Here is an 18744-nt window from a genome sequence, read left to right as displayed (position 1 = left end):
GCACATACATAATAAATAAATGCATAAAGCACTCCATAACGGACCCAAGCTTACAGAGATTTGAACTCGCCAAGGTAGCAGCTATCATCTCAAGTGCATAAACAGGATATTTAGTTTGGCAGTGGGTAATTTTTATAACAAACTGAATGAATCTATTGCCTGTTTGGGACTTTAACTGAATTGTCTGGACCCCCCTCCCCATATCATTGTGCTTTTAGGCAATTCCCTACTGACTACAGAGTACAGGTGGAGGGAAACAAAATGTACTGAGGAAGACGGGAGAAAAGCCTTTGACTAAGCAGCAGGATGCAGCTGTATAAATCAAAGTACACATCTGAGTTCTCTGTATTTCAATCACTTCTAACAGTATTTTGGTGAATACCATTTGTATGCAGTGCCTGCATTGTGGATGTTACAGAGTTTTGCCACAATCCCTTCAGTTTGGACTCTGTGCCCCGCCCCTGTCGTGAGCCAGCGCGAGCTGGCACCGGGGGTCCCTGCAAGTGAGAGTGGGCTGAAGGAGTGGAGGGGGTGGAACAGCGGCAGTGAGCCGCACTGAAGAGCTCTTGAAAAGGAGGGGTGCTTTGACCCACCCCCAAGTCTCCAGTGTGAAATCAGATCCATCCTCAAGACAGAAGAGTCTCCCCAACATCTGCCACATTTGGGGCTGTCAGCGGAGGAATGCCACACCGGCCTATGTGCCCCAGCAGAGTGGTGCCTTGACCCCGACTGGTGGTGCATGGCCATCCGGGGGGCGTGGCAGCAGGGGCATGGCGCTCGGACCCGGAGCAGTGATGCTCAAGTGTGTGGTGGTGGGAGATGGAGCGGTGGGCAAAACGTGTCTGCTGATGAGCTACGCCAACGACGCCTTCCCTGAGGAGTACGTGCCCACGGTGTTCGACCACTATGCAGGTAGGTGTGAACCGCAGTCCACTGTCTTCCAGTGGTGGAGATGAGGTCATAACCAGCTCTGCTGTTTGAGTCACACTGTTTTCAGCTGGACTGGAGCAAAGGAGGAAGGGAGCTGTGCGGTAAAAGCATGGGAATATTATCATGTTTCTAAAGACACCTGACCTGGTCTGCTGTTCTTGGCCCTTTGTTGGAATTGTTCTGATTATGAAAACCACTTGTGAGACTCTCTGTGTAACTGGATTGGGAAAACAAGCCGTTCCCACTCTTTGCCCACCCCTCCCTCCCTCCCTCTGATCGGATCATCATCCATTACCATACTTCCATTCCAACCCTCCTTTCCCCATATCATACCTGTATCTTAAGATCCCGTCTCTTTATCTCTGCCTTTGCAGTAAGTGTGACTGTTGGTGGAAGGCAGCACCTCTTGGGACTGTATGACACTGCTGGTCAGGTATGATTTAGTTTCCTTTCCCCATTTACCTGTCTGCCATCTGCATCACTGTAGGTGAGCTTCGAGGATTTGTGGAGTGAACTCACTTTATACAGTCATCAAAGGGGTTAGAACAACCAGGCGGATTTGCTAGATTTGATGGCTCAAATCAGTCTGGTCAAAGACATGTAGCACGAGCTGTCTGAACTTAGCATGTGGCCTCACTACAGCGGCGATCATTGCTGCCACATGCATGTACATTGAGCCCTCGTATAGAGGGGCCTCATACTATGACAAACCATTACACTTGCTCATGAAAATCCAATCATCCCTAGATTTACAAGCTATCCGAAACTCGAGTGTAACGCCTCTTGGCTTTTCATACCCAATTTTTGGTTTACGGAACAAAAAATCAGTACAACAAAATTCATCTGAAGCATGTACAATAAATACACACACACATCATCTGAAACCGCTTGTCCCATACGGGGTCGCTGGGAGCTGGAGCCGGAGCCTAACCCGGCAACACAGGACGCAAGGCTGGAGGGGAAGGGGACACACCCAGGACGGGACGCCAGTCTGTCGCAAGGCAGCTCAAGTGGGACTCGAACCCCAGACCCACCAGAGAGCAGGACCCTGTCCAACCCACTGCGCCACAATAAATATACAAATAAATAAATAAATAACTAAAATGAGAAAGACACTGAAAGTCCAGCAAGTGAAATGGAACTGCAGTAATGTACTGTAATTGGTGTGTGTGCATCCAGATCTCTCCGTCTCGTGGTGTATTAGGAATGTGAGATTGTTGCTTCAAGACAGTGGGGCATTATGGGGTGTTTGTACAATTCCACAGGAATTTCTGTTGGTCATATTGGGTGTGTCATTTAATTGAATGATTATGGAGACAGCAGAGCAATTAGCAGGAAAAGTTTGGAAGAGGGTTTTTTTGGGTTTTGTATGCACATTTTAGCAGCAGTGCAGTTTTAGAAAGTTGTTCATAATAACATGCTGAGTGGATTCCCGCTTGGTTCATTGCTCATCCTGTGGAAAACTGATCAATTAAGATGAAAAGTGGGAAATACACCAGAGCAGTAAGTGTGTAAATGTATGTTATATTGTGCTGAAGTCATGGATTGATAATTATATAGACATTTTACACTGTTTCAGTGCTGTTTGGGAAAATTCAGTTTGGTGTTTTTGGATAGGCTGGGAATGCATTATTATTTTTACCAATGTACAATAATAGAAAATAGGCTTTCGGTATCCAAAATTTCAATATCTGCACCGTGTTCAAGAATGGATTGATTTTTGAAAACCGAGGGGTGTCTGTACATAATTTTTAATTCAACGGTCTTATTAGGTACAAAGGCATTTATACCGATTATGTGGTAATTTTATTACAGCAGGAGATGGATGAAGAGTTGATAATACCAATGCCAGTCAATTTTGCTTTTGCTCTCGTTTTTTAAGCTAGTGGCAGGTTTTCAAAAGGAACATTTTTGTCCTGGTGCAACGCAGTCGTAGCATGGCTTTCAGGGAACCGTGCATACTGGTACATAATAGTTCAAGGGAAAAAAATCAGAAATTGTCCTCCATCTTCAGAAATTATGTTTAAAACAAATAAAATGGAGCGTTTAAAAATGAGGTAAAACACATGCTGTGCTCTGCATTTGCTTCAGAATAGGAGCCTTTTAGTATCAATGTGTTTTTAATTCTAAAAAAAGGAAAACGGAACACTCACCAGTGAAGCACTTCTTCAAAATGAGAAACACACTAAAGCACACGCTGTTTGGGAACAAGTTAAAACAACTGCTGTCTTGTTGTTTATTCAAATGGTGTTCAAACCATGTTTAAAATATAGTAAAAATCTAGACCACACACAAACCTCCGCTGGACAAGTGTTTCTTTGTCGTGAATGAACATATAACAATAAAAAACATACTAGCAATATTTTCACTATAACAATGGTAAATTAATTATAAATGTTTAAAAATATATAGTGTTGTTATAGTCAGGCACATAAATATATTTTATTTTGTGTGTTATCTAATTTCAGATGATAAAATTCTGGTCTTTGAATCACTAAGCTTTTTCCCCATTCAAAATAAAGGTGAATTTGATGCTCTCACAACAGGAATTTGCCAAACGGTACTTTCAGTGAGCAAATCCTGAGCATTTTTGTAGCTCTTGTTTTTATTTTGTTCCATCAATTATCAGGTTATAGCTTGCTGACTTCTGTGACATTAATCAGACTTATTAATTAGTAAATTCATTAATATGCCCACAAATGAGTTATTACATAGGTCAAAATATACCAAAAAGTCTGTTCTCAACAAGTAGCTGTGACCCATGCATACCTGGGATGAGGTTCCGTTCTTGTCTCTATTCTCCGTTTTTGGGTTACTGCTAGTCACCTTTCTGTAGTGTTTCTCGGTCTGTGGTCTGGTGTGTGTGAAGGTCAGCCCTGTCCTGTCAATCCCCTGCTCTTCACCATGGCCCTCAGGGACAGTTGCACTGGAAACATCCCTGTCGTGATCAGCGCTCACTGGAGAACCCTGCGCCCTGATGGTAGAAGCAGCCTCTGTGTACATGCTGTTGCCATGGAGACTGTGGTTGTTAAGGGCTCCAAAACTCATAAAGGTTGTAGAGCTACATCTCTGTTAACATTAATATTTGGATTAAACCCTCCACTAACATGATGAATGATCATGAGAAAACTAAGAATACAGGTGGGATTTACATTTATTCATTTTGCTGATGTTTTTCTCCAAAGCAACTTACAGTGTTAAGGTACCTGCAGTTATTTATCCATTCGCACAGCTGGGCAAATTTTACTGGAGTAATTCAGGGGAGACACAGTACTTTGCTCAAGGGAAGTCCAGCTGGACGTGGGATTCAAACCAAACTTTGGGTCCAAAGGCAGCAACTCTTACCACTACACAACCAGCTGACTCTGATTTTGATGACTTATTCAAAATCTGCTGAAAGCTAAGCATTCAACTAGTGATACAGCTGATATAGGACTCAATTTTTAATAAGCACTGTAATTTATGTATAAACATCTTGAGAAAACAAACTTACTGACTCCCATTATGAGCATCTGAATAATACAAATGAATCCAAAAGGATCCTATTAGGGATTAGTGATGAAATAGTTTGATTTGCTGCACATGGAGCGCTTATGTAAAATTGGCAGGCCTGATACACAGAGGTGGAAGAGCGGAGTGTGTCTGTCTTGCTCTCTGGTCTTCTGCAGCCACCAAAGCGGAGTCCTGGTCCTTCCTCCCGCTCATACGTGAGACTGGAGTTGAGTAGGAGAGAAATGCTCATCGAAAAGTTTGCTGTGGCCGGTCAGCCATGTGATTCTGGTGCTGAGGAAGCCTGCGTTTGATGGTGGCCTTATGGTCCTACAGGAAGACTACGACCGCCTGAGACCCCTGTCCTATCCCATGACCGATGTGTTCCTCATCTGCTTCTCGGTGGTGAACCCAGCTAGCTTCCACAACGTCCGGCAGGAGTGGGTTCCAGAGTTGCACCAGTACTCTCCTGGAGTCCCCTTTCTCCTCATAGGGACACAGGTGTGTATTTCCATAATCTCATACCACCTTTCTGCAACCAGATCTGCACACACATTTTGAAAATTTGTATGTGTCCCCTAGTTTGCTGAGAGACATAAAGGAGTGTGACTGCAGAAATATTGAAGTGTTCTAGCAATTGCAAGGAAGGCAGATGCTCTACAGGAATGTTGTCTCACAACGTGAAGCAAATTGGTTTGAGATCTATCCGACACATCCTTCGGAATATCCCACTTTGTCCCAGGACATCTAAAACCGTGGCGGGAACACGGGAAGAGAGAAAATTCAGTTCAAACTTTTATCAGGTTTTATTTTGACAAATAAATGAGTTGTGTAACTGTGGCGAATGCTGATGAGGTAGCAAGAGAGCAGAAGTGATACTCAGACAGGAGCTCAGTGGGACCGTTTCTCAGAGGGCATCAGGACATCGAGCCAGGCGTGTACGTGTTTGAGCTCGTGTCTGAATCAACCCTGCAGGAGTTGCAATCAGGTTTAGCGCACACACACACACACACACACACACACACACACACACACACACAGAGTCCATGCTGATCCTGCTAATCTTTTTTCCCTGCTGCACTCTAAGATTGACCTTCGGGACGACCCAAAGACCATCACAAAGCTCAACGACATGAAAGAGAAGCCCGTCACAACGGAGCAGGGGCAGAAGCTGGCGAAGGAGGTAGGGGGTGGCACTGTCAGTGTGGGGAGAAAGGGAAGATCCTGGAAGAAAAGAATAATGTCTCTCCTCAACTTTTTTAATGAAGGTTAAAACTGCATGAGCTCTATTAAAAATAAATTGAATTGAAAGGTTTCCTTGTGATAACATTAATTTAACTGTAATCATAAAACCCAAGCCATCACGATTTGTGTACCTGAACACCATATTAACACAGCAGCACGGCAGGAATGCAAAGAGCAAAATCAGTAGTGGGTGAAGATGATCAAACACTGACCTCATCACTCAAGCCTTCCCAGAAATTAGCCATCATGGTGTCCATTATTTCGGCTAACTGGTTTGGGATCGTTCTTAGTCAGGTGTTGACTTCCTGTTTTCCTCTTCCTGCCGACCCAGATCGGTGCCTACTGCTACGTGGAATGCTCTGCCCTGACGCAGAAGGGGCTGAAGACCGTGTTTGACGAGGCCATCATTGCCATCCTTGCCCCCAAGAGGAGAGCCCTCAAGAGACGGCTGGTGCCTCGCTGTATTGACTGCTGCCTGATCACATGACGCAGTGGGCGGGGCCAAGGGAGGCGAGACCTGATCACGTGACAGGCAAACACAGTGAAGCAAAGCAGAAAAGTTCAGACAAACTCACAAACCAAACAGACAATGGCACTTGGTCTGGGGTGGGAGAACCACATGGGAGCTCCAGCAGAACGCCTGGTCCTGGTTCTCATGCAACACCGTCCACACAATATCAGCAGCACAAAACCCCTCCCAGACAGTACTACTTGAACAACATTATTTTTAAACACATTAATCCATGACAAAAGCACTTTCCAGTCTTAAAAAACTGATACAGGTTAAAAAAGCTTAACATTTACAGAGATTTATCTAGTGTTGGATAAATAAATACACAGGATGTTGCCGAGGCAGGAACCCCAGGGCTGCTTCTCTGCTCCAACCCCGTGCCATGCTGTTCTACGCAATGGGTGCTGCCCTTAGCCACGCCCCCTTGTCCCGCCTCTTCCCCGCTCCTTATTTGCTCTTGTAAGTTAGCTGCTTGCGATGCCAGTGGATCCAGACGGGGGCAATGACGAGTCCAGACAGAAATCCAAAGGTAGCCCCTAGGGTGCAAGAGATGGGCCACACCTATGCGAACAGGGAAGAGATGCAGGAAGTATTCAGGCAGTGGCCACGCCCAATGGTCAGTGACTGACCACGACCACTGTGGGACGTGGCAGTGGTCCGCCAATGAGCCAACTGCCACCCAACTTCACCCTAATGACTCCTCTTGGCACAAAATCTGATAGAGAAGCCAGCGGCCTCCTTTTTTCATCAATTTTTTTCTATCTTTTTATGAACTATAGCTCCTTCGAGGCATCAAGGCCGCAGCTCCTCTCTTACTGTGAGACGGTTCTGAGGACCCACCTGGACCACAGAGCACAAATGGCTGCTATCTAGAAGGACATGGTTTTGCATTCAGCTTTGTGTGGTATGATACTTGTAATACTGACCGTAAATACTTTGGGTTGGTGTCTCCTGCATTTTGACACGATACTGATGTTTGTTTTTTAAATTTGTGATTGAAAGCACAGAATGTGAATAAAATTAATGTATCATTTTAACCTATGTTTACTTTATAGCAGTAAGACAAGGACAGAGGGAATGTGTCACAGGAGTGTGTGGGCAGTGTGGGGCAGCATTACCACCAGCCACCTACAGGGCTCTGATGGGAAGTGGCAAATTCCTTAAGTACTTACGACATATGCGACTTAAGACGACCCAGACTTATGAAAGGCAATCACATCAACCTTATTACATTATTTCAGAGCCCATATTCCTTATTGTTTGGGTCTGTCAATGTATGGGTGCCCAGCAGTGTGCTTCCATCGTGAGAATATTTTATTTGCGATTCTATTCATGTTACTTTTATTTAAAATTGCTAGCAAGTGGAAATCTGAGTCTTCAGACAGAAGCAGATTTAGAAATGAAAGTGAAAATAATGGCAAATGTGAATATATACTTCTAATACTGTGCGGAATTCATGTAATTATTCAAAATTAGTATTATTTAACTTTAAGCATTTTTGCAAAATTGGTGGAAAAAAATATAACAGCCCTGTTATACAACGTCACATTTATGCATGTTAGTTGTTCATACATCCTTGTGCTTATATAACACAGTACAGGGGGTTTCCGTCAGAACAGAATCCCGTCCTAAGTCAAAGACTACCTGCATTTTCCGATGAAAAATGTGACCCCCTCACCACGGCTTTGAAACATTTATCAGCAGGTCAGCTACATGAGGCAGCTGTTCCAATGACTTGATACAAATGGGTGCAGTTCCGAAAAACTACTCTTCTGCACAGTGGTAACAACCACATTCCAAAGAGATGCCGACGTGTAGCTCATCGCTGTGAGATACCATGGACATCTCTAGATGAACTTCTCTACTTTTATGAGATTCAGACCAGTAGGTTAAGCACAGGGTTATACCACTCTGTGGCACAACCTCTCATTTGAGCACAAGGGCAACGTGCCACTCACATGAGAGCTCTCAGTTCTCTTGTCCAGTGGATGTGGGATAATCACTCGCCAGTCCCCTCACCACCAGGCACTCAACACGCCAGTGAAACACAGAATCGGCTGCGGTCGCACTCTGCTTCGGTTTGCGAACCTGCTTTCTCTGCAGCTCAGGAGCAGAGGTGCATTTGCATGCTGAAACTAAAAATATCGCAGCGTGTGAGTAGCGCGGAAAGAACGAAGCATTGACAGGAATCCCAACTCAGCTCTTCCTACGCGGGAGAGGAGCAATTATGTCAGAATTCGTACTACAGGTTTGAAAGATCTGAGATTTAGGGGGGTGTTGGATAATCTAATGTTTGAAACACACAGAGCACCCCCTCTCTCTCCTTGGGAGGGACAAATAGTCCAGATCGTCTTGTTTGATGCCCAAAGAATCCTGGGAATGGACCCTTAAAAGAAGAAAATCAGGTATTTGTGTGTGTGCCTGTACTGACCTGCCACGGCCGATCCCAGTCCAGCGGTATCGGAAAAGCTCCCAGCCAGGCTCCGATGACACTGCAGGCTGTGGTGATCTGCAGGGACGTGTCCCACACAGACATGGCCCTGCAGAAAGGACGTGATCACCTTATGCAGCCTAACACACACAGTTTGTGCTCACTTTCCAAGACTGCGTGAGCGCAGTGGGGTCATTTCACTGGCTGGTGTTAAGAGGGAAGTAAACTGGACTCACCCGTCTCGGCTGAAGACCCGGATCCACGCCTGTACATTGGGGCCCAAAAGGCAGAGACAGCGCAGGGTGGTGAAGGTGGAGAGCAGCACAGCAAGGGAGAAGGTCTCCAACACTGACCTACAGTGAGTGTGTGTGTGCATACAAACAAAAGGGAGAAAAATTAATATATGCAAGTGAAAAAAATTTACAGTGCTGCTTGAAAGCATGTGAACGCTACAGTGATGGTTATTACTCTTGTATAACATATTCAACTTAAAATATAAATGTTAAATCTTAAACTTATTAAATGGATAAATTATTATGATTTACACCTTTGATTCTACTTAACCTACTTCATTTAACCAATACAATTTGGGCTTCACTCATTTTTACACCTGCACAACTTGCATGTTTCTACTACACACGATTTTCTCTAAAGCAACATACAGAATTGGTCATTACGCACCTATTATGTGACATGATAAAGACTCACACACACACACACTGACTGAAACTGCTTGTCCCAAGCGGGATCGCGGTGAGCTGGAGCCTAACCCAGCAACACAAGGCGCAAGGCTGGAGGGGAGGGGACACACCCAGGACAGGACGCCAGTCCTCCACAAGGCACCCCAAGCGGGACTCAAACCCCAGACCCACCAGAGAGCAGGCACAAGCCAGACCTGCTGCACCACCGTGCCCCCCATGAGAAACACCGATTCTCATTAAATAACCATTATGTGGTAAAACTAAGGGACACAGGGGCTTCACATAGTTTCCAGCACCAGTTTATATGCATGAGTACAGACATGGAAACACACACACAGAAGCACTGTGCATATGAGCCCTGGAGGTGATCCAGGAACGAAACTCACTCCAGCAGGGGGGCACCATACAGAACCACAATGATGTGGTAGAAGAAGCAGGACAGGGTGAAGTGGAGGCCAGAGCGGACCATCCGGGACACCTGCAGAAAACACTCTTCAGTAAACATTTCACACAGAGGTAAACATGGGACTCAGCGATCAATATGATCAATCTGGAGGATGACACCTCATGCTAAGCAAAGCACATTTAGCACACGGCTTCCCCACAGTCCGGCGAACACACGGTGCCGCAAGCGACGCCACCTCCCACCTTGTAGCTCAGCGTGTTCTTCTTGGCAACCAGACCGACACCGAGCAGCCAGAACACAGCGACGTTGACCGCAGCGACAGATCCCGCCACAGAATACACCCAGACCAGGTGGCTTCCATAGACGGAGAACTTCTCCGCCACGATGGCCGGTAGCAGGGTGCCCACGAAGACAGCGGAGGCGATGAACATGTGGGCCGAGGCCATGCCCTTAATCTCCTGGTCCCACATGGCCCTGGGTTCCGCAGGTGGTAAAATGTTTCAAAAAGCTGAAAATGAAAATTATGAAAGTACTACAGAAAATAATCAGTATCATTATTACTACCATCATAAAATCAACCCCCTCAGTCTAATTATCATACAATAGTATAGCTAAAGATGTAGATCCTTATTATATACATATAATATACAATTATATATACATATGAATGTACACATGTATATACATGCTTGAAGATTCAGTCAGTGTTCTTGGATTTTCAAAAAAAACAAATTGCTATGCATGATGATTTAACTAGCTGAATGAATGAATGAATGAAAAACAAAAGTTAATATCTCTCAGGTAAGCACGCCGGTGTATTAGATAATAATAATAATAATAATAATAATAATAATTTACCTCTCCTAGTAGCTACGTATTATAGATAGCCCACCGAAGTCGAAGAAACAAATTTAAACTTCGATTAATCAAAAGCTGCAAAACTATTGGTGTTATTCGTTTGTTCAGTACACAAACAGACATTTAACACATACTCCACAGTCTCCGGACTGGTTTAGGATCCAGAAGGTCAATTCTAGTGATACAGGAAGTTGTATTGAAGTGTTTATTGACATTTAATCTGACGAATGGCGTTCGACCTCTGACAGGAACATAACCAATTACATTCGAGAACTCTAAGCCGTGAATTTCCTGTTAACTCTGCCGTATGCAGTAGCGATGAGCTACTGTCACCGTAACATGAATTTTCCTTTAGAAATAACGCAAACTACGAGCCAATATGGCGGAAAAACTGGATCCGCTTCATGGAAAAAGTCCTACCTTCACCCGGAAGCGGAAATGCCAATATCGGAAGTTTTGTGCTTTGTTGTTTTGCCACTGAAGAGGGGGTGGCTGTTGCTGTTTTTCCGTAATATTTAGTTTTTTTGTGCAGTAAGACAGAACGATGGTTTGCGAAAAATGTATGTATATATTATTTTCCCTTCTTGATATATTGTTTGTGGTCATTTGTTGCAATGCTGGTTGTTATTTCTCCTTAACTTGGTTACAGTCGTGCTTCTTCGACGCCAGGTGGCCATTTTTTTTTAAAATTCTCATTTTTATGAACAGGACGTCGTTTATATATTTTTGTATTAGCAATATTATTGTTTTATATGTTCTCTATTATTTCTCTAGGTGAGAAAAAACTGGGCCGGGTGATCACGCCGGATACATGGAAAGACGGGGCCAGAAACACAACGGGTAATAATTAAATCTGTGTCTTAGACTAGTAGGAAATTAGTCAAAGAAAATGACACACACACACACACAATGAATAACTCAAAATCATGGTTTTGCCATTTTTAGAGAGTGGTGGGCGGAAGCTGAATGAAAATAAAGCTTTAACGTCCAAAAAAGCAAGGTAAGCGCATCTTTTCTGTAAATTTCAATTTGTATGTAAATAATTGAATTGGATGTTTATTGTGCAGTTTTTTTGGGATCAATAAAAGGTATTTTCTGTCTTAAACTGGTAGTATAGGGGTTAGAACTGCTGCCTTTGGACCCAAAAGCCGCAGGTTCAAATCCCACCTCCGGCGTTGGTACATATCCTGAATTGCTCCTGTAAAATTACCCAATTGTATGAGTGGGTAAATAATTGTAGGTAGTTTAACATTGTAAGTTACTTTGGAGAAAAGCATAAACTAAATGTAAAACTGGTAGGAAAATCTTCTCACTGACATTGTCGTTTTGCAATAACAGATTTGACCCCTATGGAAAATCCCGGTTTGCCATTTGTCGCATCTGTAAGAGTTCGGTCCATCAGCCGGGTTCCAACTACTGCCAGGGCTGTGCTTACAAAAAAGGTGAGGAGATGCCCACCACTTGAGTTTAACACTGTAATTGCTGTTTATCTCACCCTCCTACTTCATTTAAGTTTGTTCCTTTCTGGCTTCCTTGACTGTTTTTATTAAATTTCGTGTCTTGTTTCTGTTGTACTTTCTACAGGAATCTGCGCCATGTGCGGGAAGAAGGTTCTTGACACCAAAAACTACAAACAGACTTCCGTGTGAAGACCACTATGAATTTGGACACCCTGTGTTTTTCCACCGCTGATGGTGGGAGCAGGAATGATTAACTCACTTGTGTGTCTGTTTTCAGGAGCACATCCTCAACCACACACAGCTTGGCTGTCGATAACCAGTAGGAGTCTTTGACCATGTGTGGGCCATATAACCTGAAATGTGTATTTTTTATTTTTTAAGTTATTGCACGTTCCAGTGCTGTCATTAAAATCACTATTTTACTAGTTCTACTTTGGTGGCAAAAAATTATATAGTAGCAAAGCCTTCTCTTGTAAATAAATGCAATATGAATGCTTGCACTGACCAGTACAGGCTACTGTTTATATTGAATTATGTTTGTATGGTAGATTTTCTGTGCACAGGATTTCCCCATTTGTAAAACCCCAGAATTGTTAGGAAATGTGATCATTCTGAATAAATCCCCTTTAGAAACTAAATGGAGACTTAGTCTTTTTTTACAAAGTAATTGAACTCTTTGTTACGGTGAACTATAAAGCCTGGAAAACATGTGTAAGCTGTGTTCAGAACAACTTCTGATTTTTTTTCAAGTGAATAAATTCTGACCATTTTCATCCCCTTCTTAACTAAATTCATTTTATGGTGTTAAACAAATGGTGATGTGAACATGTCCATGTTTTCTACTCAGCCATCGCTGCTGTTTTTCTCCTAGAGCAGCTGAGGTTGCGCTTCCAACAATAGTGTCCCAGCTGTGTCAGTAACTGTACCAGGTCAGGTACACTTTTTATCAGTTTGCTGTAGTTTTGTTAATATTTTCTATTTAAATGTACGTGAACTGCTGATCCTTGAGTTTATTTGTTCTGCTTGTTTTTGAAACTTTGAGATGAATCTTCTTCGAACAAGTGACAGGCAGGGAATACAATCACTAGATGAAACTTTTTTTCTCAGTTTTTTTTGTTTGTTTTAGAATTTGAAAAATCCTAAAACATTTTCCCCCAGATTTTATATACTATGGTTAAATTGTACAGACCAGATGTGTGATTTAACTGTCGTACAAATTATTTGGACAAAGGAAACCTGTCTGCCATATACCTGTAGTACTGATCTGATCTTTGTCCAGCTCATCAAACATTAAAACCAAAGATTAAAGGTTCTTTGTACTTCACTGGCAAAAAAATCATTCAAAACCTCAAAAAGTTAAGCTGTTTTATTAGTCCATAGTCTTGAAGACATTCAGTTGTTTTAGTCACCATGTTTCATTTTTATAGGTTAAACAAACATATACAGGTTCAATAAATTTACACATTTAGGTTAAATATTTTTAGGAAGTTACACATTAAAATCTATTCAAGACATGGGGTCTGGTGAACAGAATAAGATTAATGGAAAATTATTAATTTAAATAAGTATATTGAGTACATCTCTCAGAAAAAGGACAGTAGTTTCATCATCACTCTGAATACAAACCAGCTGTAAATATAAACAAACATAGATGAAGTTTTGAGAGACTCTTTGTGTGCTCCAAAGTGACAATGTCTTGCATAGAGTCTTTCTGTGTGAAGTGTTTCTGCACAGAAGACAGTGCAGGAGGAGATGGATCATTTTGGGGGGGGGGGGGCGGCACCTTCCCAGGTATGAACATATTCAAGGCACTAGCTGTGTTCTGCACATGATTTTCCACTGTCTTACATATGATTTTATGTAGCTCCGCCTCCAGGGCAATTCCTACATCTAATGCTCAGCTGTTCTGTTAAAGCAGTCGGATTTAAGGTTAAGTTAGGTGTTGAGTTAGCACTTCTGGCATTCTTCAAGTTATCTACCCAGCTGCATGCATGTGGTTGTCTGTATGTTCAACATTACAGGGAGCCCTTATCCCTCAGGACTAAAACAATAGTGAGCTCAGTGGCAGTGAAGACATGGAATTCTGGCCTGCATTTCTCAAAATCAGTGATGTAGGATTCTTTCTAGCTGCTCTTGATGAGGGAGAGGAACTCCTCGCGGGTCTTGGGGTCTTCGCGGAACACCCCCAGCATGGTACTGGTGACTGTGCGGCTGTTAATCTTCTGCACGCCACGCATCACCATACACATGTGCCTGTGGCATGCAAACACATATGATGAGCTGGCAGACAAGCACATGGTATCGTGGTAAAAGCGTATATGTGATTAACACACAGATGAGACACTTTCCTAATTTGATTGCAAAAGTGATGACACCTGTTGCTTTGCACATACAGGCACACATGCACACAAGTAATAATGAAGGTCATACTCACGTGGCCTCGATGACCACTGCTACGCCTTCCGGCTGTAGAGCTTCAAAGATTGCGACGGCGATTTGCTTTGACAACCTCTCCTGGACTGTAGAGGGGCACAGCAGGGCAGTTTGACGGGTAACAACATAACCAGGGGCCAAAAAAACCAAATTAACTCTGCATTTACCCATCTTACCACAGTAAGTAACCCTATGAACATATGTTTAGGGTGTATTTTTCACAAGAAATCTTTGGATACTCATTACTGTGAAAGAGGTGCTTGATGGTACTCTTAAAAACCTCACATGCTGAATGGCTTAGTTATCCAAAGCAAATTATGAAGGAGGTTGTACAGACACCAAATGTACCATATTTACCTTGTAGCCGGCGGCTGTAGATCTCAACAATCCTGGAATAAGGCATATAGGAAACATAAAAGTTAAGAAGCATTCGCACTGAAAGCGATCAGCCTCGTGGCCCCTACGCCCTCTGTGAACTTATGCCCCTCCCGTCGCCAGGCACCGACTGGATGGGACGTCCCTCGTTTAGCAGAAAATTCTTAGAATAACCCAGAATTCTGCAGCGTCAAGTTGGTAATGTGCCAAAAAATTACGTATCGTGTTCGGTCAGGAACATCAGCTTCGGTGTGATGTTTCTGAGCCAAAAGCCTGTGAAACAATCATTAATCCCTAAACCAACATGTAATCGGATTCATCCTAAAGCCCATAAGTACAACGGCTTCCCCAGTGAACTTTGGCAGATTTCAGTAATTAATCATTTACCCTTGCGATCTTGTTACATGTGTTGAGTCCTAAACCCTGTCCCCTGCTCTTTGGCTCATTTTGTGATACCGATTCAAGGGCCTTTGGGATCAACAGCACCAGGATAGGGTATCTGAGGTGAGTATGGTGCATGTGCACACCACACTGCATAAGTAAGACAAGAGTAGTCAGCTTGGACCAGTTATCAAAATTTCTCTTTACTCTCACTATATTAAATTTCCATGTTTTCATGGTGTTACACCATGTATTTTCAGCACAACCAGCCTTATAGTGCTTTCCCAGATCTCTGGATGCAAGGTTCTTTCCAGCTGGACTATCAGAACCACGACTGCCAGAAATGTTGGAGAGTGGTTGAGGCTGATCAGTTCAAGGAGAACATCAGTGTGAACCACATGAGCTCTGAGTGAGTGTATGTAGATTGTTGCAAATGGACTTACCTGGCTAGTTTGCTCAAACCAACCACCTTTTTTCTGGGCAGGTATCCAATGTGAACCTATGGTGGTAATTAGAGAAGGTATGACAAGTCCATGGTACAGATAATCTTCTACCTCTACATCTATCATGAAAGTTTTAACCTATCCCTACTTCTGCTTTCTTAGATTTACCCTACACTTTCATCTTTCTTCCAAGGTCTATACTTCCCATACCCAATCTACCTTCCAAGTACTCTACCCTACACCTATCATGGAACCCTACCTCTGTCTGTTCTACCTCTATATCCATCATGAAAGTCTTAACCTATTCCTACTTCTGCTTCCTTAGACTTACCCTACACTTTCATCTGTCTTCAAAAGTCTATACTTTCCATACCCAATCTATGTTCCAAATCTTACTCTACCCTACACCTATCATGGAACCCTACTGCTGTCTGTTCTACCTCTACATCCATTATGAAAGTCTTAACCTATCCCCTCATCCGCCTTCTAAGAATTACTCTATACCTTCATCTGTCCTCCAAAGTCTACGCTTCCCATACCCAATCTACCTTCCAAATCTTACTGTACCCTACACCTTTTGTTACCACATCATTTATAAAAATCTCACCATGCCCATGTGTTTATCTTCCATGCCTTGCCCTGGGTCCATCATATTAGTCCTACCTTGCCATAAAAAGGCACCAAGTGATGTTCACACAGGGAGAACATGTCAGTGTCTTTGACGATCACCATCTCATCATGGTCTTCGTCGAAGATGGCATCATTGAGGGTGTCTGTAGAAGGCAGGATAAGAATTAAACACCCACTTTTAGAGATGCATTTGTAGAAAGACCTTCCTCTGATTCAACGTGAGAAATAAGAAAACTATGAAGATACCTGTGAGAAGAAAACTCAACATACACACTCATACCACACACACACACATCTTCAGAACCGCTTGTCCCATATGGGGTCACGGGGAACCAGAGCCTACCCGGCACCACAGGGCGCAAGGCTGGAGGGGGAGGGGACACACCCAGGACGGGACACCAGTCTGTCACAAGGCACCCCAAGCAGGACTCGAACCCCAGACCCACTAGAGAGCAGGACCCGGTCCAACCCACTGCGCCACCACACCCCCCACACTCATACCGAGTCAGATTAAATAGGGTCTGTAATGACGGAATGAAACTTAATGTTGAGGACTTTCAGCAGAACAAAGAGCACCATTGTGATGATGTTACGTAAAAGGTTGTGTTGTACAAACGTGGCCGTGGTTTTCATCTGGGTTTAATTATGATGAAAGGCACGTCTCTCTCTGCTGGTATCAATACTCCAGGGACAGGTGCTACAACCGCAAGTGGAGACCCGCTGTGAGATCCGTGATGATGGCGTAGGTGACACATAGGCCATGTTAATTACTGAACTGCCACAGGTAGAGCGCTGCTGAAAGGTGATGACAAGAACAGCGGGATGTGACAGGAGTGAATGTCTAACATCTCAGAGGAAGGACGACAAGGTCACAGCAGACACAGAACATGGTGAATTCACCACCAGCTTTCCAGCCAGGGTCTCAAAGCACCTGATTCTGGCAGATTTCTGTCCTTCTCTGGAGACAGACTTCCTCTGCTGAGCTCGTTTTACTTCCAAATTATGTTCCCTTTCAATAATATTCACCACCTATGAAGATATTCACCCCCCGGATTTTTTAATGCTTTTACAACATTATTTATTTTTGGCACTTTTTCAGCATAAAACACACACACACACACACACACACACACACACACACACACACACACTTTCAGAACCACTTGTCCCATACGGGGTCACGGGGAACCGGAGCCTACCCGGCAACACAGAGCGTAAGGCTGGAGCGGGAGGGGACACACCCAGGACGGGACGCCAGTCCATCACAAGGCACCCCAAGCAGGACTCGAACCCCAGACCCACTGGAGAGCAGGACCCCGTCCAACCCACTGCGCCACTGCACCCCCCTAGCATAAAACACATTTCTACAAATCAAACTGAAAAGATTCCAAATTGCGGAGTCTCTTCCCCTTTGAAGCTTTAATCTTGATGTAGCTGCATTTTCTATATTCATAAGCAACTGGTGCATCACCGCACTTCAGTGTATTTATCTGGGACATGTTCACACTGACCTGATGGTCACACGTGTCCACACTCCGTCCCCAGAAACTTTACCACTTTAGGAAGTCAGTGTTTCCAATGCCCTTCTTTGTGAACATGATTTCTGCTTAAAAAAAAAAAAAAAATCCAGAAATGAGTGACCCCACATGTGGTTCTGAGCCCATGACGCAAGGGTGCGGGTGCAGTCCTCGAGCCACCGAACCCGTCACTCTGGACTGATCGGGCTTGATGGCGCTGCCACCGTGCGGGGTGTGTGAGGTGTGTGACGGGCGCGCTCACCGAACACGCTCTCGTGGTAGCCCTTGGTGAGGAACTGCATGGCGCGCGCGGCGCGCAGAGGCGTGCGCGCGAGCCCCTGGCGCTCCGTGTCCTCGCCGAGCCCGCGCAGGATGGTGCGGTACGCCGCCTGGAGCGCCGGCAGGTTGGACTCGTCCTCAGAGAGTTTGCGCGACTGCTCCTGGTGGTCCTGGAGGTCCTGCAGAGCGGACTTCTTCACCTCCGCGGAGATGTCTCCGTAGGAGACCTTCACGGTGCTCATCAGATCCACCGCCCTCTGGTACTCCATCTGTGTTGGTGGGGTGGGCTGATCGCCTGGTCCGCAGGTGGTCTTCAGATGGTCTTCAGGATGATCTTGAGATGGACTAGTTCAGAAAGTCTTCAGGCACACTTTCGGATGCTCTTCAGCGTGGTCTTCAGACTTCGGATGGTCTTCAATATGGGATTTACATACGCAGAAGGTTTTCAGATGTTTTTCAAGTGATCTTTGGCAGGTATTAAGACTATCTTGCAAACTTCTTCAGGTGGACTTCAAGTGACTTTCAAAAGGTCTTCCGCCGGTCCTTTGCCCTCCGGGAGGTTCTCATCTCCCTCCCGCGGCGGGACGCTTTTATAGACTAGTCTAGAGCCTGGCGCGTCACAAACCCTTCACCATCCCGCGTGACCGTGCGGGCA

At 44.3% G+C, this 18744-nt stretch overlaps 4 protein-coding genes across 6 annotated transcripts; 2 read left to right on the top strand and 2 right to left on the bottom strand.

The window, feature by feature from the left end:
• The first annotated feature begins 493 nt into the window (after window positions 1–493).
• Window positions 494–6158, top strand: rhoq (ras homolog family member Q). Its single transcript, XM_018747360.2, has 5 exons — window positions 494–912; window positions 1305–1363; window positions 4756–4920; window positions 5507–5602; window positions 5996–6158. The coding sequence occupies exons 1-5, from the start codon at window positions 771–773 to the stop codon at window positions 6149–6151; spliced, it is 618 nt and encodes a 205-aa protein (XP_018602876.1). The 5' UTR covers window positions 494–770; the 3' UTR covers window positions 6152–6158.
• pigf (phosphatidylinositol glycan anchor biosynthesis, class F) lies at window positions 4939–10782 on the bottom strand. 3 transcript variants are annotated; one of them, XM_029250526.1, is made up of 6 exons: window positions 10572–10773; window positions 9956–10221; window positions 9694–9785; window positions 8843–8959; window positions 8607–8715; window positions 4939–6736 (listed from the first exon to the last, which is right to left on the bottom strand). In XM_029250526.1, the coding sequence occupies exons 2-6, from the start codon at window positions 10181–10183 to the stop codon at window positions 6623–6625; spliced, it is 660 nt and encodes a 219-aa protein (XP_029106359.1). In that variant the 5' UTR covers window positions 10184–10221; window positions 10572–10773; the 3' UTR covers window positions 4939–6622. The 3 variants fall into 3 exon arrangements, with proteins under 3 accessions (XP_029106359.1, XP_018602855.1, XP_018602864.1); XM_018747339.2 differs by having other exon boundaries at window positions 9956–10187; XM_018747348.2 differs by having other exon boundaries at window positions 6605–6736; window positions 9956–10187; window positions 10706–10782.
• Window positions 10783–11017: 235 nt separating this feature from the next.
• Window positions 11018–12669, top strand: cript (cysteine-rich PDZ-binding protein). Its single transcript, XM_018747324.1, has 5 exons — window positions 11018–11131; window positions 11346–11411; window positions 11517–11571; window positions 11910–12013; window positions 12156–12669. The coding sequence occupies exons 1-5, from the start codon at window positions 11116–11118 to the stop codon at window positions 12218–12220; spliced, it is 306 nt and encodes a 101-aa protein (XP_018602840.1). The 5' UTR covers window positions 11018–11115; the 3' UTR covers window positions 12221–12669.
• A 1041-nt stretch (window positions 12670–13710) lies between these two features.
• On the bottom strand, window positions 13711–18599 carry gch2 (GTP cyclohydrolase 2). The gene is made up of 6 exons (XM_029250525.1): window positions 18073–18599; window positions 16327–16436; window positions 15664–15719; window positions 14822–14853; window positions 14466–14550; window positions 13711–14284 (listed from the first exon to the last, which is right to left on the bottom strand). Exons 1-6 carry the CDS (start codon window positions 18356–18358, stop codon window positions 14155–14157), a joined length of 699 nt encoding a protein of 232 aa, XP_029106358.1. The 5' UTR covers window positions 18359–18599; the 3' UTR covers window positions 13711–14154.
• Between the last annotated feature and the right edge of the window lie 145 nt (window positions 18600–18744).

The sequence above is a fragment of the Scleropages formosus genome, chromosome 3 (assembly GCF_900964775.1).
Source record: "Scleropages formosus chromosome 3, fSclFor1.1, whole genome shotgun sequence".
Taxonomy (NCBI): Eukaryota; Metazoa; Chordata; class Actinopteri; order Osteoglossiformes; family Osteoglossidae; genus Scleropages; species Scleropages formosus.
Note: the sequence above shows the minus strand (reverse complement) of the source record. Positions and strands in the feature narration are given on the sequence as shown.